Below are 27666 nucleotides of genomic sequence, written 5' to 3' on the forward strand. Positions count from 1 at the left end.
CCCAGGAAGCTTCCGAGTTTCTGGCCACTGCTCTTCTGGCCGACCATTTCTCCAACGTTTTTTTCAGCTTTTTCGGTTGTGGGGAAGGTAGCTGCCAATAAAGTTTCCCCGTTTCAAAGTCTGGCGGATTGGGCCGGGCTCATCCTCTGTCCCCTTGCTTATTGCCCGCAGTCTTTCTAGGCTACTGGCAAGGAGCTTTAAGGTGTCATGGCCAGGGGCCGATCGGGCCCGGCCGGTCTGAGGCCAACTTCGGTTGCCCGCGGGCTCTCATGGCTTTTGGTCCCGCCGGCGACCACCTCAGCGTGAGCGCAGTCCCTCCACGCCCGCGGGCCTCCTTGCGCAAGACTCCATGGCCTCCGAGGCTCCGTCGCCTTTGCTGTCGCCGTCGTCACCACCCTCCCCCGAGCCTGAACTGGCCCAGCTGAGGCGGAAGGTGGAGAAGTTGGAATGCGAGTTGCGGAGCTGCAAGCGGCAGGTGCGGGAGATCGAGAAGCTGCTGCATCACACGGAGCGGCTGTACCAGAGCGCAGAGAGCAACAACCAGGAGCTCCGCACCCAGGTGCGCGGTCCGCTTCCAGCCTCGTGCCCCATTCCACCCAAGGCGATGCCTCCGGAGCCTTTGATAGCCTTGGAAGGGCTGCCTGGCAGGGGCCCAGAACTGCTTTATAGAGTTATCTGAAATAAAAGTTCAGGGCTGTTACAAATCCAAGTACTTTTGGAACTAGCCTAAGAGTTTGGGTTCCTCGTTTTAGACAAGTGCGTGAGCTGATGGTGGGAAGTGAACTTCATTACCTTAGTTTTGGTTCTCATTTGTAAAGTTCCCTTGGCGTTAGGAACATTTATACTATTTTTTCTAGATCGTTTTTGAGTTTGTTAAAGCTCTGGCCTTGAAGTAGGGTCCCATTTATCACTCATTTGGTGTGAACTGATGTTGAGCCTCGGTTGGCCGTGAAATGAGAATGTTAGTACCACACAAGCAAATTAAGTGTGAGCAAATGGTTTTAGAGTTTTACACACTGTTGAACGCTATATATTTGCCAGGTGGTTATTCTGGGCATTTACCATCTTGAGTTTTCTGGTGAAAGTAGGGAGGCCCAAACTGTCTTTGTTAGAGACTTTAACCAGCTGACTTCATTTCCATAAAATGGCGTAAGCATAAATATTTAAGCAGTCACACTTCTTTTTTTCTCACTTTTAAAAACGAGCATATTTTTTTTTTTCCTCAGCTTGATTTGTTGGGCAGTTACACTCTCCCAACAAATTATTTTCCTTTAATTATTAATGTCAGTTAAATTGTCTAGTTCTTTGTGATATACTGGTACATTTCCCAAAATTGCACATAAAGGCTCTACATGAAATGGCAGCAAACTTTGTTATGCTTTGTTATCAAATGATCTGTGAAAAAAACTGCCGAGATGCAGTGACTTGTGTGTCCGTTGTATAGGTTGTTGATAGGACGTTATAGAAAATATATTTGTTTGCTCAGTAACTAGTTCTTGAACACTTAACATGAGTGCATAAGGACTGTGCTAGGAGATTACTCAAATGGTTAAAATATGAGGAAAGGGGAGCAAAATATGACAGCTTTAAAAAAAACCTTTTATACTTATAAATTGTTAAAGTACTGCTTGTTACAGAGATCTAAAAGAACATTTTTTAGTCTTTGAAAAGCCAGCATCTTGTTACTAGTATTAATTTGATATGGTGGTCTTAACATGAAAATTGGAATGCATAAAAAACCTTGAGTCTACTGTTGATAGTAACTCCTCTTTACCCTCCTCCTAGTGAGCCTCCCCTGGTGGTGGGTATGGTTTCAATGTTAACTGTCATCCCAAATCACTAGTATTTTATTTGGAGTGGCTTGAGAATTGAGGGTGAACTGATAAACATAATACAGGTTTGGGAGTCAAAAGAACTTTGTGCAAATTACTTTGTTCAGATTTCTCGTGCAAAATGGTGGTTAGGGTCACTATTTTGTAAGGTTTTTGGAAGAATTAATGAGAGGTTATCCAGAGTACCAAGTTCAGGGCCAAGGATGTAGCAAATACTAAGTAAATTATCTAGTAATAGTGGTAGTAGCCAGAGCCAGGACTGGGGCAAGGCAATCAGTAACCCAGGGCAAAAAATTTAAGGAGTACTCATTGTCTGGTACAGACCCTCTACTTCTGTGAAGCTGAGAATGAGTGCCTCCTTAAATTTTGTGGTCTTGGTGCCTTGTTTGGTTCACTCTAGTTCCACTGGGTGGTACTAATAGGATCTGATAACTAATGAGGTGGCTAGATAATCTGTGTAATCAGATTACCACCTTTCGCCTTTTAAGCTTTATGTGTCATTAAATATTTAACTTTTTCATTTTTTCTTTTTGTTTTTTAGTTTTATGCCTATAATAGACGTTGTCTCACACTGAGATATTTCCCAAATGAGATGTATTTATGGGATTGCTTGTCATCTGCTTATGGGTGTTTCCATACTGCTGCTCTGACCTTGGCATTCAGTGAGGCACAGGGAGGATAGATAGCCCTCTGAGGCACACCTCCATTCCCTTTTGCTGCAGTTACTTAGTCATGAGACTGTTTAAAGAACAGACTGTTTAAAGAACATGTCTGCTGTTTAAAGAAAAAAAGTGCATTAAAGCATATGAGTATTAATATATTTAGGTGAATAGTTAATTCCAGGTGGAGGACACTGAATAATGCTAGATAGCTTCATCTGATGAGTAAGAATTAATGTTTTTTTAAAATTAATTCTTTAGGGAGAACTGATTAAAATTTTAGTATAAAAACATTTGTATTGTTAGAAATAAGGGATCCTTTTTGAAAAGTCCTGTTAATTTAATTCATCTGATTTTTGGAGGAAATATTTTGAGATTTGGCAAGAGATTATAAGAATAAAAACATCTCTGGACTGCCTGGCTGGCTCAGTCGGAAGAACTTGTGACTCTTGGTCTCGGAGTTGTGAGTTCAAGCCCCATATTGGGTATAGAGATTACTTAAATAAAAAAAATTTTAAAAACCTAAAAAAAGAAAACATTTCCCTATGCAAATGTGAAAGGTGAAAGAAAGTCAGTTATAGCATTTTTTATTTTTATGAAAAGGGGACTAGAAGCTTTGGTACTTCTCTAAAACTTTTACCAAGAAATACGATTGTTATAATTTCAGGAGCATGGTGTGTATATTATTAGGTTGCTATACGATTTATTTTCCTTAAGTCTTGTTTTCTTTTAGGTAGAAGAGCTCAGTAAAATACTCCATTGTGAGAGAAACGAGGATAATAAAAAGTCTGATGTAGAAGTACAAACGGAGAACCACCCTCCTTGGTCAATCTCAGGTATTCAACTTATAATGAAATTATCTTAATGCTGTTACTTTCACATCCTGCTAAGGCAGAGTTTTCTTTAAACTTAAAATAGACAGATATCTAAATAAACATGAGAACTGTTACATTGACTTCTCTCCATATGATTTGGTGTTTTCAGGTAATCTATATGCTGCTCTGGTGGGAAAATAGAAATGTCATTCCTGTAAATATGTAGTATTGCTAATATGTTTTCAGTGGCACATTAACTGAGTAATGTTTGCCATGCTGTGAACCATCTACTCATATCTGGCCTTCCTGGTGACCAGGCACATGTGTTTTCTTGTTGTTGCATTCCACTTAGTGTTGTGTTCAGTGCCATTCTCTTAGGCTCTCGTGAGAGTGATGAGCTCACAGCTATGACCTCATCAATGACATTGTGAGGCAAAATAACTGAGCAACTGAGTTTTAATAAATACGGATCACAAGAAATGATCTTTGCATTAAGTTTTGCTTTTTTTAAATTCAGTATGTGATTTGACTAAATTGTTAAACACAGCAGTAGAATTAACATTACATATATGCATGATATATATATATCATATATAATATGATCACATATATTATATATGTATATGATATATAACATATATAACATGATCACACACACACGTATATATATATATATATATATATATTTTTTTTTTTTTTAAGTCAGCATCATGAGAGAAACTTGACCAAAAAAAATCAGCTTGATCTTTATCCCATGATCATTTGATAGGCAACTATATTAAGGTTGTACATGATGAGAAGCTCATTTCTTTTGACAGAACACGACCTATATACCTTTTTTCTTTTTTTACTCTTGCTATGGAAAAATCCAAATCTACCACTTTTTTTCCTTTTTAGTTTGACAGCAGGGGTACTGAAGGTGATGTTACAATCAAAGATACCTACTTCTGCAGGTTTATCTGCACTATTCATTTTAATCTGTTAAATTGTATACAGTTATAAAAATACATTATGTTTGCCTTGTGTGCTGTTTTGTGTTCAGTGCCAGTGGTTTGGAATTAACTTCTTTTATATATGTTTTTATAATATGATATAACCTAATTTGTTTTTGCTACAGATTATTATTATCAGACATACTATAAGGATGTTAGTCTTCCAAATAAGGTGACTGAACTCTCAGTTCACCAAGATCAGGATATCGAAGCTTCTACTTTTAATTCTGAAGACCAGTCACAAGTAGAAAATGATGCTTACGCTGGTACTGATATAACAGAACATGTTAAATGTACGGAAGACCATTTTGCCTCAAATTCACAGGTAACGTTTAGTGTGAAACTGTTGATGGGGCATCTGGCTGTCTCATGTTGGGTGTAGAGACTACTTAAGTAAATAAAACTTAGAAAAGAAAAAAAAAAAACTGTTGATGCCCCAAACATATCTTTCTCTGTTGTTATTATATAGAAAAATAGACTTCTTTTGTCCCTTATGGCATATATTAGAGTTACAAACATTCTATGCATAGTTATGCAGTGAATACTAACAGTTTTTGGGAAACAAAAATTGGAACTTGTTAATATATATAATTGTTTTTCTACTCTATTGTGTTCTAAAAATTTGTGATACACATAAGCTAAAAGAAAATTTATCACTATATTTTGACCCAACCAAAAAATTTTGGGCAATGGCCACAATATCTTGTTCACACTAAAAATTTTTTTTTAAGATTTTATTTTTTAAGTGATCTTGCCACCCAGTGTGGGGCTTAAACTCACAACCCCGAGATCAATAGTCACATGCTCCACCAACTAAGCCAGCCAGGCACCCCCATACTAAAATTATTTTAATTCTTATTTAATGTCAAATATCTTCCCACTATTGCCTGAGTGTCATAGAAATTTGTTTCTTCACTTTCAATCAGGATCCCAGGATCCGAAGATATTCTTAAAGAATATATCAGAGTCTATATTTTGTAGATTATTACCTTGTAGTATCAGGAAGTATTTTTGAGTAATGGTCACTCACTCACTTCTAATATCTTCAAAACTGGATCAAAATTGAATTAACTAAAACACTAGTAATATTTTTTACACTGGACCACACTGTAATTGATAGCCATTTCTTTCTATTGCAGAAATTGAAGTCTTATTATTTAAAATTGCTTTAAGTCTATTTTTTTTTTAATTCTGCCAACTTCTAAATTGACACAAGGAAGTATTGGTCTTACTTGACATGAATGTATCTTACCTAGGAGCCAGCGTCCGTATTAGCAACAGAAGATACATCCTTAGAAGGTTCTTCTTTAGCTGAAAGTTTGAGAGCTGCAGCAGAAGCTGCAGTGTCTCAGACTGGATTTAGCTATGATGAGAACACCGGACTGTATTTTGATCACAGCACCGGCTTCTATTATGATTCTGTAAGTATCTCCGACCGTTTAGTGTTGTATGGTTGTGTCCTTGCTGCTCGATACCAAGTATTCAACCTTAAACAAGAATTAAGAAAAGCAAGAGGCTGTGTTTAAATTCAAAACTATTTGATTCAAGGCTATTTGACATGAATAAAGAGTTGTAGAATAGCTTATGATGCTACATTTCTATGTTCTTAACTAAATAAGTTAATTGTGGTTATTATAGATTAATATTTCCGAAAGGTCTAATAACCTTTTATATGTCAAGTAACATGCAGAGATGTTAGCGTGTCAATACACTTGATCTTAGCCAAAAGGCCAAGAAGCGATTTTAGAGTATTAATAAAAACAGTTAACTATATGTTGTACAATGTTTAAAAACCTAAACTAATATTTTTTCATAGAATTGATAAGGAAGTGACATTGTTAATGCTAGGCTTGGCCTGAGATACTTTAGAGTTGTTTCAAATACTTAATCCGTTTGAGCCCCAAAGGGAGTCTTTTTCTGGAATTCTCAATAGCATGTTTATTATTAGTTTAAAACTTGTTTGGCTTTTAAGCATTTCTTTTTATTTTTTCATTTTTATTTTTTTTAAGTTTATTTCTGAGAGAGAGAGAGAGCATGAGCAGGGGAGGGGCAAAGAGAGAAGGAGAGAGAGAGAATCCTAAGCAGGCTCCACATTGTCAGCACAGAGCCTGACATGGGGCTTGATCCCATGAACTGTGAGATCATGACCTAAGACGAAATCAGTAGCCAGACACTTAACTGATGGAGCCACGCAGGTGCCCCAGCATTTCACTTGGTTTAAAAATCAATGTTAACAGTGAGAACTAGGGATTTAGTATAGAATCAGACATGTTATGCGTGTAATGGACCACTGACCAGGACAGAATGAGAAAACAAAGTTCATGATTTATAATTCAGTATTATGGCTGTTGCCGTCTGGTACTTGAAATGGGATTTCATTTAGGATTTGATGAAAATGATGATGGCACTTAAATATGTATTACCTCAACCTCAGTGGCTTAGGCATGTGATCTCCTCAGGAATTATAGAATGTGGTACCCCAAAGTGGAGCAGATGTTCACCATTCCAGTCACCGGAATTATTGTTAGCTAATTGAAGGAACATAATGATAATACTAAATAGTTAGATTAAAGATTTCATTAGCTTGTCAGTTTGCTCTTGGTTTTCTTTGTAAATCCCTTATGAAGAAAGGGTTTTCTTCCACAGAGGTATGCTAATTGACAATGCTAATTAATACCCAAAAAATTAATGTTTTTTATTACCAAAGAGAGTAGCTGTTAAATATTTATTTGGTTTTGAGGAGAATACAGAGTTTGTACATATATGATGTTAGTCTTCATCATTCGTCTACCTTCCTTTCTGTCTCTTTCCTCCTACATCTCTTCTATAAGTGGTTATGTGTAACATTGTGTAGGTTGTGTTTTAGTAAATTAGGGACATCATTGTTTTGCCCTTTTTATTGTGCCAGTTTTCATTTTATTTTTTTATTTTAATTTTCATTTTTCTTCTATTTTTGAAAATGTGTTTTGGACTGAAAGACACGAGATTAAATAGGTTTGAGTTATAAAAGTTTTATTATCATCACTTCCATTCAGTTTTTTTAGTTTCAGGAAAGATAGTGAGAATTCTCAGTATTTTTGTAAGAGATCCACAAAGTGAATTAAACACAATAAATTGCAGTAATATCAACTCTTAGAAAATAGTCTTTTCCAGGCAGGTTTAGTTGGTTAACCTTAGTATATTGTAAGATGTTTCCAACTCTGATCTATATAGGTTTATGATGTAAATAAAACATAGATTTTTCCATTAAATCTTGATTATAAAATATGAGCCAGTATCTAATAAATATAGATGATTATATAAATTAATCGTTGTGGTTTTTATCCATAATTTGCCAAAATTCATTTTTGCATAGCTCTTTTACTTAATTAATTACTTACGGTAGAATTAGTAAAGACAGTTATGTATCACTTTCTTTATATAAACTATTATGTTGTATTTATGAGCTTAATTTTTGTAAGTTTGAGGGTTTGTTTTGTTTTGTGAGAGAGAGAGAGAGAGCGAGCAAGCACAAGCTGGGGAGAAGGACAGAGACAGAGAATAGATCCCACAGCCCTGGGATTATTACCTGAGCTGAAATCAAGAGTTGGATGTTCAACTGACTGAGCCACCCAGGCACCCCAGAGCTTAATTTTAATTTCAGTTTTTCTTCAGAGCTTTTAGTCGTGAACACTAAAAGGCAGATATTTGTTTTATGACATTGAGAGGATGGTTGGGGGTTTTATACTACCAAAGCATTATTGGGTAATCATAAGGATAATAAGTCTGGAATTGCTTTTATGGTCAGCTGTTTTTGATGCATGCGTTAGTTTTCATGACTTCTGAAAGGTTTTTTTGCTGTCATTTTTCATTAATGTATTAAGTTGAACCATATGAAATTCCTGTTTTTTTGTAAATGTGAAAATGGTCAAATATTGCCAGTTTCATGAGATTCAGTTTAATATTTAAATGTATTCGTTTTTCATACTAAGAAAATCACTGCAAATATTGCATGGCAAAGTATTTTGGAAAATTATAAGTATTTTCCTTTCTGTCATCTTTACTCATTATCTTCAGAAAATACTAGAAACATTTATTAAAAAAAAAAGAAACCTTTACTATTTTTGAATGTATTTGGTTTATGTTGTTTATTTTTAAATTTTATTTCATCGTACCTGATTAGAACTTACTGTTTTCTTGTCTTTGAAAGGAAAATCAACTATATTATGATCCTTCCACCGGAATTTATTACTACTGTGATGTGGAAAGTGGTCGATACCAATTTCATTCTCGAGTTGATTTGCAACCTTATCAGACTTGTGGCACAAAACAAAATAAGGATAAAAAATTGAAGAAGAAAAGAAAGGATCCAGATTCTTCTATAACAAATGAGGAAAAGGTAATGTCTTCATAATTTTAAATTTTTTTTTTTTTTAACGTTTATTTATTTTTGAGACAGAGAGAGACAGAGCATGAACGGGGGAGGGTCAGAGAGAGGGAGACACAGAATCTGAAACAGGCTCCAGGCTCTGAGCTGTCAGCACAGAGCCCGATGCAGGGCTCGAACTCACGGACCGCGAGATCATGACCTGAGCCGAAGTCGGCCGTTTAACTGACTGAGCCACCCAGGCGCCCCCATAATTTTAAAAATTTATATAATGATGTAATTCTGTCAAAGTTTTTGATGAAACTGAAAATCATAATTCAGTAACTATATTTCAAGCATATCAAGATAACAAGATATCAGAATCTATCAACCAAGGAGCATTCACATGGGGGCGAACATGTACTTTTTCACAAATTCTCAGTCACTACAAATAGAAGGAATTTCTTAAAGTTTGAAGGAGGTAGATTTAGGGCAGATAAAATATTCATGTGTTACATAATTTGGAAGAAGAGCAGTCAGACCCTCAGTCAATTGTGTAATTGCACAATTTACAATAATAAAAGAAAAGCACAGATTGTATGTAGGTGTAGATAAAAGTTCAGCTTCTTAATCATGTTGAGCTATTTCTTACCTATTATGTTAGCAAACATTAAATCAGTTGCTAGCAAATACAGGGTAGTTACGTATTTATTAGAAGTGGAAATTGGTGTGTTTGGGGAAAGTAGATGGGCCCTTTGTATCAATCACCATAAAAATGTTCATATTCTTTAACTGGAAAATCTCATTTCTAGTAATTTTCAAAATCCAAAGAAAGAAAAATACTTTGTTATATAGCAGTATATTTTTTTTAAGTCTATTTATTTTGAGAGAGAGACAGCATGAACAGGAGAGGAGCAGAGAGAGAGAGAGAGAGAGAGAGAGAGAGAGAGAGAGAGAGAGAGAGAGAATCCCAAGCAGGCTCCATACTGTCCATGCAGAGCCTGACGCAGCGCTCAAATTCACAAAACCGTGAGGTCGTGACCTGAGCCGAAACCAGGAGTTGGATGCTTAACTGACTGAGCCACCCAAGTGCCCCTATATAGCAATATTTTTAAGAACAGAAAAAAATGAAGAGTTCATATGGCCTGCAAGATCCTGGTTAAGAAAATGATAGTATGTTTAATTGAACAAACATTCTTTAGGTCTTAAAATGGTAATATATAAAGACAGAGGGGAACTTTAAAAATGCTTGTGATACTAGGGGCGCTTGGGTGTCTCAGTCACTTAAGTCTCCAACTTCGGCTCAGGTCATGATCTCACAGCTCGGGAGTTCAAGCCCCAATTTGGGCTCTGTGCTGACAGCTCAGAGCCTGGAACCTGCCTCAGATTCTGTGTCTCCCTCTCTTTATGCCACTCCCCAACTCGCCTACTTGAGTGTGCTCACGTTCATTAATCATTTTATAGTGATAAAATGTTATTTATATATAATAAATGATAAGATTTTGTAGATACTAGGTAGATAAAATAATAAAATGAATTTCACCTGCTTTTACCTTTTTACTGTGGTTTCTAGGAAAATTTAAAGTATATACACGGCTTATATTATATTTTTGTTGGACAGCAGTGGTCTAGGCTGTCGCATGGTCTAAGCAATATGTGATAAGAGCCTGTTCTAGGACAAATGATAAGGAGAGAGAATTGGGATAAAGTATAAACATAGTCCATAGCCCTTGGTAATTGATTCCATGTAATAGTGAAGGGGATGTCAAAGATAACTATACGAATTTTGATGTGGATGGTAAATGGATGGTAATGTCATTAAGCAAGAAAGGGAACATGAGAGGAAGAGGGGCTATAGGTAAGAGCTGTTGTTATTTCATATATAATGTACGTATATCTTCACTAATTCATTGAAACATTTGGCATTAAACATTAGAAGATGGTCATGTTTAAGACATTTTCCTCTGTTCCTACCTCCCTACCTACCTCTTTCCAGGATTTGAATTCAGAAGATCAAAAAGCATCCAGTGTTGAACATATAGGCTGCAGTGAGGGAGAAGATTTTGCAAATGTGAAAAAGAAAGCCAAAATGGACATTCATTACAAAAACAGTCCCACCAAATTCACTGTTCCAGTTAGTGGAAAGACTGTAGAATCTTCTCTTAATGAAAACATTTATAATTCAATGTCATTTAAAGATGAGAAAATCGTGGAGACTGATAGTGAGCCAGAAGAAGGTGAAATTACAGACTCTCAGACAGAGGACAGTTATGATGAAGACATTACCAGTGAGGACAATGTAACTGCAGAAGATACTGAGGATGAAGGTGAATAAATAACCATTGTTTAATTTTCTATAAAGAACCCAGTTTGGTCATTGTAAAAGAGCAAGACGTTAAAAATGTTAGAAACGCATGTAATGTATCTGCCAAAAAATAAACTGTTTGAAGCTGATTATTTTAATGATAGTGTTGAAAATTATGTGGGCTACCACTTGGTTATTTTTAGAGGGAAGGATTTGAATACATGACTAATACTTGGACCTTTAAAGTTTTATTGCATCGAATGGCCTAATCAGTAGAACAAAACCAAGTTACATATATTCTAACCCTAAAGATACATGTGTTGTCTGTCTGAGTGGGCTAGATCTTTGGAGGCCACTTACGAAATTGAAGGGAAAAAATAAATTGCCTTTAAAAACATGTGGTCCATAAATTAAGCTACATAAGTATTAGGGTAAGTCTTACATTTTTTAACTTGAGGTCATAAAGGCATACTTTTAAAACCCAAGATTTCATATTAGGCCATATGAACTTATTTTCTTCTTGAAAATAGTCACCCCCCCCCCTTTTTTTTTTTTAAAGGAGGACTCAGTTTTTCTAAGTTAATATAAGAATTCTTGTTTAGGAGAAATTTGTTGTTGTTTTTGTTTTGAGAGAGTGCTAGTTGGGGAGGGGCGGGGGGGGGGGATGGTGGACAGAGGATCTGTAGCAGGCTCTGTGAGGACAGCAGAGAGCCTCATGCAGGACTTGAACCCACAAACCTTCATAAGATCGTGACCTGAGCCTAAATCAAGAGTCCGATTCTTAACTGACTGAGCCACCCAGGTGCCCATAGGTTGATCCCTTTAAATCTTAAGTGTTAAAGCCTTACTTATTATGTATGTCATATAGCAGAATTTAAGAAGGTTGTTTCAAACAGAATTAAGATTTTGATCAATACATTTTATTTTATGGATGCTTCTTATTCCTGCCTAGAAATTAGACATCTCTAACTTTTTCCCATAGCATTTGGATTAATACTTGACCGATTTTTTTCTTTAACAGATGAGGAAAAAATTTGGCCCCCATGTATTAGAGTAATTGTTATTAGATCACCAGTGTTGGAGACAGGATCGCTTTTTATCATTACAGCTGTTAATCCTGCTACAATTGGAAGGTAAAAATGTTTAATGTTACTATGTTTGTATATTTATCTTATTCCAGTGGATTGTACATTACTCAAGCTGTTACCTTGAAATGTGCAAACACTTTTTGCCGGGCAGACACTTAATGACATCCATGTTCCTCCCTCTTCCACTCAGAAAATATTGTTGATACTTATGTTTTCTCACAGAGATTTTGTCATTTTCTTAACTTTTTAGGTTTAAAGTACTTACTTAAATCCAGTGTTTGTCTGGTATTTAATCTTCCTCCTCTGTTTCTTTGTGACTCGTAACCAGCTTGGTAGAGAGGTAGGTTTCAATCATGAGTAGGATAATTTCATTTTTTGCCAACCGGAAAGAAAAATCTATTCTTAATTCAGATTCTATATAGTATCTTAACTTTAAATTTTTGAGAATAGTATGGTCCTTTTACATGCAGTACTAGAAATGGCAAATAGTCAACAGATTTGGAATAGGTGATTGATACTAGTACATAGGATATGTTGTCCCACTGGATGTTTTATTATTATTATTTTAAAAAATTTTTGTTTTGAGAGTGTGCGTGCATGAGCATGGTGGAGGGGCAGGGAGAGAGGAGGAGAGAGAATCCCAAGCAGGCTCCACACTCAATGCAGAGCCCCACGTGGGACTCCATCTCAGAATCATCAGATGGTAAACTGACCCGATATCAAGAGTCAGATGCTTAACGGACTGAGCCACCCAGGCGTCCTACTGGATGTTAATATTAACTTGGGGTAGATGTTTCAAAAAGTAAAAGTTGTCTTGGAACTTCGTTTCAAATAGGAAGTTTAGAGTAGGATTAAGGAAACTGGACTTAGTATAATAGAAAGGCTTGTATTTTAACATTATATTTTAAAACAACAATGACAAAATCTTAAAAAAAAAAATTGTTGGGATGCCTGGGTGACTTAGTTGGTTAAGCATGTGACTTTGGCCCAGGTCATGATCTCACAGTTGGTGAGTTTGAGCCCTGTGTCGGGCTCTGTGCTGACAGCTCAGAGCCTGGAGCCTGATTCGGCTTCTGTGTCTCCTTCTCTCTCTGCCCCTCCCCTTCTCACGTGCATGCACCTGCGCGCGCGCGCGCTCTCTCTCTCTCTCTCTCTCTCTCTCTCTCTCTCTCTTTCTCTCTCTCTCTCTCTCTCTAAATAAATAAATAAATACTAAAAAAATTGTTTCTTTGTTAACTGTAAGTGCTTTATATATGGTTCAAAAATTGTTAAAGACATCTTACTTTGCAGAGAAAAAGATATGGAGCATACTCTCCGAATCCCTGAAGTTGGTGTTAGTAAGGTAAGCTCTTTGGCTTTTCAAATGTGTAGCTTCATAGATATTGATTTTATGAATCTTCATTATGGCAGAAAACTTAGGGGCTTTTTCATTTAGTAGAAATTTAATAGTTTAGGTAGTGATGGTAATGAAAACAATTTAGATTTGTTTATTCCACTGCTTGAGAAAATAACGTTTTATCAAAATTTGAGTAAACAAAATTATATTTAATTTTTAACAGGTTGGAGCGGGAGTAGAAATGTGGATTAATTTAAGTATTAAAGTAACACCCATTTAACAAACATTTATTAAATGAAATAAATGTGCTAGATATGATTGTAGTTTAAAAATGAATCAGACCTGGATTCAGGCTACGTTATTAGACGGTTGTGATTCAGGCTGTTATTAGACGGTTGTGTTTGAGTCCAGAGTATTTTACAACTCCAGAACAACCTGTCCTCCACCACCCAAGGCTCTCCATTTATAACTCTTCCTAGTTGCTCCTGTAATGGTTTCAGGAAAAAGAACACTTGGGTTTTCAAATGAAACAGTAAGAACAGAGTTACAATTTTAGTTACAAGAAGAAAAACAAAAGGTTTTGCTACTGAGACTCTGTATACTTGATATTATCTTCTTGTGTATTTTCTGGTGTTTTCTGCTTTTATGGTTGTTATCTTTTTTCTTTTTCTGATCTTTCATAATCCCCATTTTGTTTCTATTTAGTAGAATGTAATATGGATTTAAAGTATATATTTTATGTGATTTTTGTCTTGTGGGGATGAAACTTGTTTTCCATTATTTGTTCAAAAGTGTACTTCTTTTTACTTTGTTTTGACTCATTTAGAAGGGAGGAAATTTTCATAATTTTAACTCTGAGCAAATTATCTTGCTTTTTTACTTTACTATGACTCTTAATTCTTCTGCCTCCAAAGAAAACTGTGATTTAAATAGCAAAGAAGTCCTTCTCCCACTCTATCTAAAATATAGGTAGTTGTGTGGTGGCATTTCTGCCTTTTCTTTCTTTCTTTTAAACTAAGGTGTTCAGTGATGGGGTAAATAGTTTCTTGCTGTGTGAAATCAGTTTGACAGTATATATCACACATTTCCAAGTTGATGAAAAAATTTAAAAAAACCCACACACTTAATATTAGGGGAAAAAATAGAAACACATATTTAACCACTGGATAGGAGAAGAACTTCTAAGTTTAGAAAAAGGAAAAAATCACAGAAGACAAGATAATTTTGAATAATTTAAGTTTGAAGTTCTTTTTTAAACAAATTCAAAAGGCAGACTAGGTGGGGCACCTGGCTGGTTCAGTCCATGGAGCATGTGATTCGTGATCTCAAGGTCGTGAGTTTGAGTCCCATGTTGGTGATAGAGTTTACTTTAAAAAAATTTTTTTTTGTTTTGAGAGAGAGAGCATGAGCAGGAGAGGGGCAGAGAAAGAGGGAGACAGAATCTGAAGTAGGTTGCAGACTCTGAGCTGTCAGCACAGGTCCCAATGCAGGCTCAAACCTATGAACTGTGAGATCATGACCTAAGCCAAAGTCAGACACTTAACCAACCGAGCCACCCAGGCACCCCATGTAAAGAAAGTACTATGGAGCAAGGAGGGAATGCTTGGTCCTGAGTATTGAAAATCTGGAAAAACTTCCCTGAGAAGTTCATCTTCAGGGGCTTCTGGCTGGCTCAGTTAGTAGAGCATGTGACTCTCAGGGTTGTGAGTTTAAGCCCCATCTTGGGTGTAGAGATTACTTATAAAAATAAAATTTTGGGGCGCCAGGGTGGCTCAGTTGGTTAAGCATCCGACTTCAGTTCAGGTCATGATCTCACAGTTCGTGAGTTTGAGCCCCGCATTGGGCTCTGTGCTCACAGCTTGGAGGAGCCTGCTTCTGATTCTGTGTCTCCCTCTCTCTCTGCCCCATCCCCACTCATGCTCTCTCTCTGTCTTAAAAATAAATAAAAACATTAAAAAAAATTTTTTTTTAATAAAATCTTTAGGGGTGCGTGGGTGGCTCTGTTGGTTAAGCACCCAACTCTTGATTTCACCTCAGGTCGCGATCTCACATCAGGCTATGTAATGATACCACGTACAGCCTGCTTGGGATTCTGTCTTCCTCTCTCTCTGCCCCTCCCTCGCTTGCCCTGTATCGCCCTCAAAATAAGTAAAAATAAAGTTAAAAAAAATAATAAAATTTTAAAAGTTCACCTTGAATATTTTAAATCAACTTTTATATTAAGAATTTTCAATGATAAATACCAATACTTACATTAGGTGAAAAATAATTTCAAATTGTTGTTGTAATATAATCTGAACTATGTTATAAAACTAGAAAATGTAAGACACACACTAAATTATTAATGGCAGTGATAGACGGAATTATAAGGAACTTTTTTTCTGTAGCCGTCACATTTCTGCCAGGGGTATTACAATATTTCTGTATTCAGAAAAAAAAAGTATGAGAAATAGCAAAAGTTGGGGCACCTAGCTGGCGCAGTTGGTAGAGTTTGCAGCTCTTGATCTCGAGGTTGTGAGTTCGAGCCCCACATTGGGCCTAGAGCTTATTTAAAAACAATTTTTTTTAAATAGCTAAAGTTATCAGAGCCTTAAATCTATCTTATCCTATCATAGAGAAATTATCTGTGGTTTAAAAAAAAAAGTATTAAATTTTATAATTACTTCAGGGTTTTTTTGTTTTTTTTTGTTTTTTTAAGTTTCATGCAGAAATTTATTTTGACCATGACTTACAAAGTTATGTCCTTGTGGATCAAGGTAGTCAAAATGGTACAATTGTTAACGGAAAACAGATTCTTCAGGTGAGTGTATATTTATTAATTACTTGCACATCAGTTTTAAAAACCGAACTGAAATTTTTATTCCTGAAGGCCATAGTTATTATACTTATCATTTGGTTCAGATTACTGTTCAAGCCCAAATGTATTACATGGAAGGGGGTTCCCAGAACGAGCTGAAAAATGTATATAAGTGGATACTTAACTCTTGACTTTTATCATAATTGTATATCTTATCTTATTTTAGAAATAAATGCATTTTAAAGCTATTCAGAGTAAACATTCTTACAGTAACTTTAGGGGCACTCCTTTTTTTTTTTTTGGTGTTTTTAAAAAAATTATTTTAATGGAAATACCGCTAAACTGGAAACTCCTTGAAGACAGAGGCTGTGTCTATCCAGTGAACTCTTTAAGGTGCTTATTAGCACGTAATAAACTATATGGAAGAGAGTGAGGAATACCTTAATTTTTAGTCTGTAAGAATAAAAAATGAAATAAAACTGAATTATCAGAGACAATAAGAGGAAAAAAGGGAAATGTGCCCTTATCCCCTTAACATTTTATCTTTTTGACTGTGATGGATATTTGTTTTGGTAATAGATTGTTTGATGTTTGGGTTGGGTATTTCTATAAGATTGTGCATGGAGCCAGGGAGATTAGGGGATTTGATAATATAAAAGTTAGAAGTTGCTCAGTTCAGCTTTCTTCTCCTTTAGTTGAAAGTTCTATCATCCTCAAGTTGTGGAAATGTATGCCGTATGTGCATATGTGTGTCTTTCTCAGTGAGAACCATCCTAAATATTTTTTTTTAATCAGACATTACTTAGCATAGACATAAAATAATCTCATGTAATACTTGGGTTTCTGTTTTGTAATTTTTTCTTTTAGCCTAAAACTAAATGTGACCCTTATGTACTTGAGCATGGTGACGAAGTGAAAATTGGAGAGACTGTACTGTCCTTTCACATCCACCCTGGCAGTGATACCTGTGACGGCTGTGAACCAGGACAGGTTCGAGCTCACCTTCGTCTTGATAAGAAAGATGAATCTTTCGGTATGTGAAATGTATTGTTACATGAAAGCATGATAAGTTTTTTGCTTAATTCACTGGAGTGTTCTAAAATGTATCAACTACCAACTTTCATATCTACTTGATATAACACTATATTGAGATACATTTGGATTTCAGTGAATATTATCACATGAGACTAAGGAATGACATATAGTTGAAATTTGAAACCTAGACTAGTAGATTATGATTTTAGTTGATTTTTCTGTGTAGCAATTTAGCTGTGCTGTTACAGCATTAGGTTGCTTTCTGACATGTAATGATGAGCTATTTTTGCTAATCCAGTTTAGTAGGCTTTGGAGGCAGCACTGCAGTGATAGCTAAATGTCCTTCAAAAGAATAATTGTGGGGTCGCCTGGGTAGCTCAATCAGTTAAGCATCTGACTTCCACTCAGGTCATGATCTCATGGTCTGTGAGTTCGAGCCCCGCATCAGGCTCTGTGCTGTCAGTTCAGAGCCTGGAGCTTGCTTCAGATTCTGTCTCCCCCATTCTCTCTCTCTGCCCCTCCCCCACTCACACTCTGTGTCTATCAAAAAATGAATAAACATTTAAAAAAATTTAAAAAAGAATTGTGACATAATTATAGTAAAGATTGGTTTGCTTTTGACTTCTGTTTGGGGATATGAAGAAGTTATCCACAAACTCTGTCAGATAATAACATAGAAAATAATAGACCAGGGTATTAAGAGTTATTGGTTGATAACATTTGCTTTCCTACTTACAGTTTGTGTTGATATATCATTTGTGTATATACCATTATTTTCTTTTTTTTTTTTTAATGTTTATTTATTTTTGAGACAGAGACAGAGCATGAATGGGGGAGGGACAGAGAGAGAGGAAAACACAGAATCAGAAGCAGGCTCCAGGCTCTGAGCCATCAGCCATCAGCCCAGAGCCCGACGCGGGGCTCGAACTCACGGACCGCAAGATCGTGACCTGAGCTGAAGTCGGACGCTTAACCGACTGAGCCACCCAGGTGCCCCAATATACCATTATTTTCTATAGTAACGCCGTAAGAGGTTGCTATCTTGCTTTAAAATCCACTCATCCAAGGGCACCTGGGTGGCTCAGTCAGTTAAGTGTCCGACTCTTGATTTGGCTCAAGTCATGATCTCATGGTGAGTGAGATCAAGCCCTGCTGACAGCACAGAGCCTGCTTGGGATTCTCTCTCTCTTTTTCTTCCCTTCCCTGCCTCCCCTGCTCATGTGTGCACGCTTGTGTGTGTATGCATGCGCACACATGCACTTTCTCTCTCTCAAAATAACATTAAAAAAATATCCACTAATCTAAGGTCACCCAGGCACCCCCTATTTTCTGTTTTCTGATACTAGATTATGAAAATGAGTTATGGTACATTACACAATAATATGAATCTTGGGTTCAGTGATTTTTCTTTTGAACATGCCTGTACTCCTTTGGAAAATTAACAATATTTCTCCATTTAGGATTCTATTAAAATAATATTAAAAAGTTAAGATAATATTAAATATGATAATATTAAAAAACTCAGTGTTTCTTTTGGTGTCCATACTGTAACATTCTTATAACTTTTGGGTTTTGGTTTATTTTCCAAGTAGATTTAGTTACCAAAATGCTGAAAGGACATCACCACAACCCAAGATTCTTTTATATTAATGCTTATTTGAACTTTTAGTTGATATGCAGGTGGATTAGTATTAATTTTATTATTAAACAACACTATTTTATGTAAAATCTGTCAGGTTTAGTTTTTTTTTTTAAAGAAACTCACTTTTTCCTTTTAGTTGGTCCAGCACTAAGTAAGGAGGAAAAAGAGTTGGAAAGGAGAAAAGAATTAAAGAAAATACGAGTAAAATATGGTTTGCAGGTAAGGATGTTAAATATTGTTACATGTATTAATTGTTCATCTGGTTCTAAGTTAAAAATGTCTTTAGGTATGTTTAGTTCATTTTATATATAAAAATAGAACTGTTTATAATGATTTTGAGATTTATGTGATTTCTGTAAGTTGGTTACTGTTTACCTCAACAACTGTTGAGGCTAGAGTAGAAAAATGATAATAATATCCAACATTTGAATAGCCATTTCTGGTTTTTAAAAAATATGCATTAAAATGATACCTTTAAAGGATGTTCTTGGAGGACTGGTACTACCTGATCTCAAGACTTATTATAAACTACAGTAATTAGTACAGTATTGGAATAAAGATAAATGGATCAGGGGAACAGAATAGTGACTTGAAAAATAAATTGATAGGTAGATAGATAGATACATAGATAACGCTTACCGCATAAGTGGAGTTCCCATTGGTCCCCAAATAATGTTATTAAAATATTCATATTCCCTATTCTGTACTTTTCATCTCCATGGATTATTTATTTTGTGACTGGAAGTTTGTACCTCTTAATCGCCTTCACCTATTTCATGCATCCCTTACCTCCCCTCCCCTCTGGCAACCCCCAGCTTATTCTCTATATTTATGAGTCAGTTTCTGGTTTTTGTCAGTTTGCGTTTTAATAGTCTATATATAAGTGAAATTGTATTGCATTTGTCTTTCTCTGACTTATTTCACTTAGCATAGTAACTTCTAGGCCCATCCATGTTGTCACAAATGGCAAGATCTCATTCTTTTTTATGGCTGAGTGATATTTGTGTGTGTGTGTGTGTGTGTGTGTGTGTGTGTGTGTGTGTGTGTGTACCACATCTTTATCCATTCATCTATTGATGGACACTTGGGCTGCTTCCATATCTTGGCTGTTGTAACTAATGCTCCTGTAAACATAGGGGTGCATATGTCTTCTTGAAGTACTGTTTTCATTTTCTTTGGGCAAATATCCAGTAGTAGAATTCCTGGATCCTGTGGTATTTCTGTTTTTAATTTTTTGAGGAACCTTCATCCTGTTTCCCACTGTTGTTGTACTAATTTACATTCCCACAAAGAGTGCATGGGTTCCCTTTTCTCCACATCCTCACCAGCACTTGTTATTTGTTGTCTTTTGCATATTGCCCATTCTCATTAGTGTGAAGTGGTATCTCATTGTGGTATTAGCAGCTTTTTTTCTAGTAACCAGTAACTGGAAAAGACTCATGTATCCATCATGAATGGATAAACAAATTGTAGTAAATCTATATGGTCAAATACTCCTTAGCAATAGAAAAGCATGAACTGCTGATACAGGCTGCACTATGGAAGAAACTCGAAATAATTATGCTGAGAGAAAGCAGCCAGACAACAAGAGTACATACTGTATACATCCATTTGTATAAAATTCTAGGAGAGCGAATTAACATATCATGACAGAATGTGTAGTGGTTGCCTGGATACAAGAGAGGAAGGATGCACAGGGAGAGTCTGCAGTGATGGATTACGAAGAAAGATGAAGATACTTTTGTGGGAGATAGATCTGTTTATTATCATGATGGTGGTGATGGTTTCATAGGTATATACAAATCTCAAAAGCACCTAATTGTATACTTTATGTGCAATTTATTATAGTTAATTAAATTGCAATAACAATTAAAAAAAGGTGGTGGGGCGGTTACCATTTAATCCCATAAGTGGACCAGGAAGGTAATTAGTATTTCCAGTTTACATTTGGGAAACTAGGCTAAGGGTCACCCAGCTGCTAAATGGCAGAATTAGTTGCGGGTTTTTTTTTGTTTTTCTGAGGGAAAGCATGTGTGCGTGCGAGCGGAGGAGGGGCAGAAAGACTGGGAGAGAGAGAATCTTAAGCAGACTCCGTGCCCAGCACAGAGCCCGATGTGGGGCTCGACCTCACAACTGTGAGATCATGACCTGAGGCTTAAGCCAAAATCAAGAGTCAGTTGCTTAACTGACAGCCACCCAGCTGTCTCCATTCAGTAAACATTTCTAGAGCAGCTGTCTAATCATATAAATGGAACACTGTTGAAGCAAAAAGCTATTATTACTGTAAAAGAGTACCACACTTTTTATATTTTTCCCTTTCAAGGAATAATGCCACACTATTTTAGGTCCTTTTGAACTTTGATTTCCTTAGAGAAAAGGAGAAAGATTTTTGCCAACCCCAGGGGTTCTACATATTTCTTTGAATACTGTCAGTTCATATGAGACTATGAATACATAGTATTAAGTCAAGACATACAGTATTTTCACTGTATTATTTCTTATGATTACATTTTATGATTTATGTATGATTTATATTATCTTCTACATACAGTTTATGTTCTACAACTTGAAATAATATAAACTTTTTTGGAGGGGAGAGAGCACACACGTGAGCAGGGAGGGGGAGGGGCAGAGGGCAAGGAAGAGAGAGAATCTTAAGCAGGTTCCATGCCCAGTGTGGAGCCTGACACAGGACAAAATATAAGCATTTTAAAGAAGATAGAATAAAAATAGCATACTCTAACATAATTGTATCAATTTATATCATGGTCTGCTTTGTTATTTTAATAGAGACCATTTTGAATCATATTTCCAGGTAAAGCAAATATGCAGATAGTACATTTGTATGTATCAGTTTTATTTTCTTCAATGAATATTTCATGTTTATAAAGAATACAGACTATGAAGATGAAAAGGCATTGAAGAATCCAAAATATAAAGATAGAGCTGGAAAACGTAGGGAGCAGGTTGGAAGTGAAGGAACTTTCCAAAGAGATGATGCTCCTGCATCCGTTCACTCGTAAGTACTACATTTGAATTGCTTGAAACATTCTTTGTACCATAATCACATTTGTAGGGTAATATAACTTACAGGGTTGTATATTCTGATAAGTAGCCTTTAAAGGAATGGCTCATAACAAGGTGGAAGTATTCCTCTAATTAGAATTTCATTCCCTAGAAAATTGCTTAGCATATACATAAGTACACATACTTAAACATACATATATACACATAGCTAACATTTTAGCCACCCACTTGAGTAAACATATTTTTATATACTAGATATCTAGAAGGTTGGGCTAGTAAGAAATTAGTATGGACTGGTATCTTTTATAATTATTTCAGTACTCATCCACTTTTATTCTTGTTGACCCTGAAATACTATTTGTCTTATTTTTTGATTCAGTACTGTTCTTTGGGTAAAGTAGCAGTGATAATATGAAGAATATAATTTTGAGGCCTATACAATATGACCGTATTTCTGCTTTTAATATTTTATCAGCTACATTTTTTTCCTGAGAATATAAATGCAGGGTTTAGTTAGAATTTAAATCTTTCAGGTAGGACTGGCAGCTAATTATAAACTTTTATTAAATATATTTTATTAATTCTAAGATACACTACTAGGATAGAGTTTTAGTTACATAGGACAGCAATTTTTTTCTTTATGGTACATAAAACAACATTTCATCTTATATCCATCAGATTTGATAGAATATAACATTCTGAATTAGGTAGACTCAACAACATGACACATTTTAAAGTTTAATATTTTTTGATGTAATGGCTGGAAAATATGAAGATTGTATTAAAGTAAAGGCAGAAATAAAAAATGAAATACATTGGTCTGACATTGCTTGGTTTATTGTTATTGAAGAGCTAATTTAACATATTTTGTAGTACTGAAAATACAATGTGTCGGAACATAAAATTAAAATACCCTTAAACTAGCATAAAATAAAGTCATAGAACAAAATGCACACAATGAAGGAGAGCTTTTATTTCATTTTATTTTTACCTTTTTATTGATATATAACTTACATACCAAAGAAGACACAAATTAAGTATTAATTTTAATAATATATTGTAAGATTAACACATTGCAGAATACACATTTATCAAGAAATAGGAAATTATCAGTAACCCCCAGAAACCTTCCCTCCTAGTGCCTCCTCCTGATAGCTATTTGTTTTTTTTCCTTTCCAAAGGCAGCCACTCTCCTGACTTCCAACAGGAACAGATTAATTTCACTTGTTTTTGAATTTTAAATGAGTAATTCACTGTTTATTTTGTGTCTATATTCTTTTTGTCCAACATTATTTTGTTAGGTATATTTTATTTTCAATGCTCTATAATGTTCTCTTACATGAGTATGCCACAATTTATACATATTACCATTGATAACATCTGAGTTGTTTTCAACTTGTAGTTATTAGATTTGCTGCAGAAACATTCTTGTACATATCTTTTTGGTGCACTACTTTCTGTTAAGTAATATGGGGAGGAGAATTTGTGTATCTTTATTAGGTAGTGCCAAACAATTGTCTTTAGTATTTGCACCAATTACTTTTATTATTAGTTTATTATAAACGTGACCTACATGTTCTTTTAGAAATCAACAACTATCTTAATTTTCTTTAAAGTGAAATTACTGATAGCAACAAAGGTCGGAAGATGTTGGAGAAGATGGGTTGGAAGAAGGGAGAGGGCCTAGGGAAGGATGGTGGAGGAATGAAAATTCCGGTAAGACTTGTGTTTTCTTTCATTCTTTATTCTTATAGCAGATATGTTTACTGTGTTCCTGCTATGTGCCAGGAATTGCCTTACATTTCAGGAATATAATATCAAACACAGGATTACCGTTTTTGTGGTATTCACAATTACCAAATATATATATGTGTATGTGTTCTGTTTTTAACGTTTTTTGGAAACCCGTTAGAGTTTTTTCCTTCCTCAAAGCTGGGATAGTAAATGTCATTTCCTGAGCCATAGGTTCTTCTGTGTCTTTTAGTTGTTATTAATGACTTCCATGCTATGTCTGGTACTAAATAGTGTGGGAACAATCACAGTGTTACTTTACAAACAGGCAGATTCTGTATTAGATAATCTGTTTTAGATTTAAATAATCAGGTCATGTAACAAGCAGTAGAGGGAATAATGTCTAGAAAACCGTATAGTGGTTTAATTCTGCAGTCCCCATGGTTCATCAGAGGTTTAAATTATCTTTTTTTTTTTTCCGAGACTTTTTTTTAATGTTTATTTATTTTTGAGGGAGAGAGAGAGAGACAGAGCATGAGTGGGGGAGGGGCAGCGAGAGAGGGAGACACAGAGTCTCAAACGGGCTCCAGGCTCCAAGCTGTCCACACAGGGCCCGATGTGGGGCTCGAACTCACAAGCTGTGAGATCATGACCTGAGCCGAAGTTGGATGCCTAACCGACTGAGCCACCCAGGGGCCCTGAAATTTAAATTATCTTTTATAAAAACCTTACAAAGTAACATGATTAAAGAACTTTCTTGGGGCGCCTGGGTGGTTCAATCGGTTAAGCGTCTGACTTCAGCTCAGGTCATGATCTCGCGGTCCGTGAGTTTGAGCCCCGCATCGGGCTCTGTGCTGACAGCCCAGAGCCTGGAGCCTGTTTCAGACTCTGTGCCTCCCTCTCTCTCTCTGACCCTCCCCCATTCATGCTCTCTCTCTGTCTCAAAAATAAACATTAAAAAAAAAAAAAGGAACTTTCTTGATAATTACCTGGTACCTAAAGAAGTAATGGATACATCAGTATGAGGTTTAATGTGAATTTTCTTTCTTACTGAGGTACAATGAGAAGAACATGGGTTTTGTAGTCAAATCTACTAAATAGAATTATTTTGTTAGAATAGGTGCTCTATCACTTACTAGTTGTGTGATGTAGGGCAAGTTTGGACTTCAGTTTTCATCAGTAAAAATGGGGATTATAAGGATTGTTTTCTAAGAGGTGTCATGAAGGTAAAGTCCCAAGTGGGGTACTTGACATACAGTAGGCATTTAGTAACTAACTGGTGGCTTTTAATGGTTCTCAAAATAATGAGAAGTCCTTTCCCTCTTTTCATGAAAATAAACAGTCAGGTTCTCTTTATGACTCTCTTTGTCCCTCTTTATGACTCTTAATGTTTAATCTACCCATTCACTTTCTTAGGTAAGGCTAGGATGATAGTAGTATTACCTTTTCTTCTGGCTAGAGTGGGATTAATGACAGATTGTGCAGCATCTCATTGAAATTCGGTGATGGCTATTTAAGGAGCACTGTATTTTCTGTATTGAGACAGCTGTAATTATTGATAGACAGTACATAGACATTATTGATAGACAAGACATAGTAGAAAAATGAGTTCAAGTTCTATGTATAATCACGTATGTATTTCTTTATGTATTTGATGGATTTGACAGGTTTTTATTTTGCATCAGTCTTTCTAAGTCAAAGAATTAAAGTACCACGTTAGGTACAGCAGATTTCAGTGTATTTAGACTCCACAGTAAGTCATCTCACTTTTTGGTAACAGATCCAGCTTCAGCTTCGGCGAACACATGCAGGCTTGGGGACAGGAAAACCATCCTCAATTGAAGACATTCACCTTCTCCAAAACAAGAGCAAAAAGAACTGGGAGAAAGCACGCGAGAGGTTTGCCGAAAACTTCCCAGAAACTAAATCTCAAAAAGATGTGCCAGCGACCGTCCCTTGGGTCAAAGGGACTGTAGAATGAATGTCAGTCATAGAACACAATTCAAGCTTTTTTAAAAGAGTTTGGAAACTCTTACTTTATTGCAAAAGTTTTCCCTCCAAAAGAGTCCCTAACATGAGGGAACTGTATCACAATTTACCCCCTCATGATTCAGAAATGTGTAATAAAGGGTGGTTTGCAGCTTTTAAAAAACATTTTTTTTAAACTAATAAATAGTAACTGAATTAGATTATGCTGTGAGCAAACTAAAGTTCACAGGGCACGGCTGAGTTTATCAGACTTTGTTATTTTATCTTGTCATTTATAAGACCCATATAAGCAAAATTCATATAACCAGTAATTTTAAATGTACATTTGTCCTTGTCTCCATATATTCATCATTATAAGATATAAAGCAAGAGAAACATCGAAAGTTTATAAAAACAAGTATGATTACAAGCATCCTTGTTTATGCCCTTTAGAACCTAGGTGGAAAATGTTGAGAAAACAGGGGTAGTGGTGCATAAATTTTATTCCTAAAATATCCTAAGTAATATTGTTGAAGAACTAATGAACAGGTGATATGTTATAGAAAATTAGTCTTTCATTGTTTTCTTCTGTGAAGAATTTGTTGGTTTGTACTATATAATAAGCATTTACACTTGGTTTGTTTTATAGCTGAAATATTTAGATATGAGCAATTGAGTACAGTATTGAAATATTCCATGTGCTGGCATTTATAGTTTTGATAAATCCCATTGCTGGCAATGGAGTTGTGCCAGAGAAATCTGATTTCTATTGCAAAAGGATTGCCTAGCCCAGGCCTCAAACTCAAGATATTTATTGAAAATGTCTTCAAATGCAATAAAAACATTATAATCATAATATCAAAAAGAGTGATTCATTGAACCAATGTTTTAAATATATTGGTCTGCTTTGAACTCACGACCAGCCAGAATTTTCTCTTTAAATTGGCAGAGTAGTAACAACAGGAGAACTTCAAATATTGGAGAACTGCAGTGCAGCTTTCTGAGTGCAGATGTCCCTGCCCTGCCAGTTATCACTGTTCTTTTCCTCTCCATTTAACTTCTGTCTCAGCTTTTTGCTGGGAAATTATTGCTGGGACTTTCTCTTTCCTGGCAGTGAATATCAGCTATAGCTCACCCCTCATCTACTATAAAGAAATATCTTCAAGATTTAGAAATAGGAAAAGAAAGTTCTGAAAAAAAAGTATGTAATGGGGAAGATAATTCAGAAAGAAAGACGCCCTGTTGGAATTTCTACTCTGGATGGTACAGGGTACTTAGGAAGAAAGGAGGAGTGTGGGGAAAGAAAAATAAATTTATTACAAAAGATGGGACATATGACCAAACAAGTCGTCAAGACCCTACAGGCCTAAACTGGGATAGTCAGAGGCCCTATAACTCCGGATCTGCAAAAAGTCATTTTCTGTATTGTTTCTAGCCACCTACACAACCCAGCACTTCTTTATGTACATTAGACTTGAAGGCAACAGAAGTGTTCTGCATTATTTTCTCTAAAATAGAAAACAAAAATTTACATGTGTTTCTGGCACTTGGGCCCTGTATATAGGTAATAGTATAGGAGGCCCAAAGTAGAATTGTGGTAGATTTTACTCACTGAGTAAAGTACAACTATGTATATAATATTTCCCATTTTTATTATTAGATTGTAGAAAACTTTTTTCATTGCTTTCTTTTGTTAAGAAAATGGAGACTTGAAAATGGTGATAAAAATGGAAATATATGTGACATTTATGTTATTAAAACCCTTTGCAAATCTAAAGTCTCAGGGCTATACTATATGGTAGATAAAGGACTGAATAATGTCTAAGTCTATTTCCATCTGTGAAATACGAATAATATTTATCTCACGTGTCTGTCTTGAATAGAAAATGAGAAAATGTATATAAAAGCAGTTTGTACACTGTAAAAGTACAGAGATGTGAGCTTCTGTTTGTTTAGAAGCGTAGATGTGAATTATGTAGTTTGGATTACACATAAAATTGTTTTGTGTCTCATATTTTAAATTATATTCACACAGTGTAAATTAATTATGGTAGCCTTTAAGGGTTTATTTTTTTATTTTATTGAAAAAAATTT

At 35.6% G+C, this 27666-nt stretch overlaps 1 protein-coding gene across 1 annotated transcript; it reads left to right on the top strand.

Annotated features, from left to right (window-relative positions):
* Positions 1–27586, top strand: AGGF1 (angiogenic factor with G-patch and FHA domains 1). Its single transcript, XM_007079823.3, has 14 exons — positions 1–559; positions 3225–3327; positions 4424–4623; positions 5555–5719; positions 8488–8676; positions 10640–10970; positions 11970–12081; positions 13327–13378; positions 16071–16172; positions 17037–17202; positions 18983–19065; positions 21738–21865; positions 23490–23589; positions 25385–27586. The coding sequence occupies exons 1-14, from the start codon at positions 350–352 to the stop codon at positions 25583–25585; spliced, it is 2142 nt and encodes a 713-aa protein (XP_007079885.1). The 5' UTR covers positions 1–349; the 3' UTR covers positions 25586–27586.
* Positions 27587–27666: the final 80 nt, after the last annotated feature.

The sequence above is a fragment of the Panthera tigris genome, chromosome A1 (genome assembly GCF_018350195.1).
Source record: "Panthera tigris isolate Pti1 chromosome A1, P.tigris_Pti1_mat1.1, whole genome shotgun sequence".
In the NCBI taxonomy this organism is placed as follows: domain Eukaryota; kingdom Metazoa; phylum Chordata; class Mammalia; order Carnivora; family Felidae; genus Panthera; species Panthera tigris.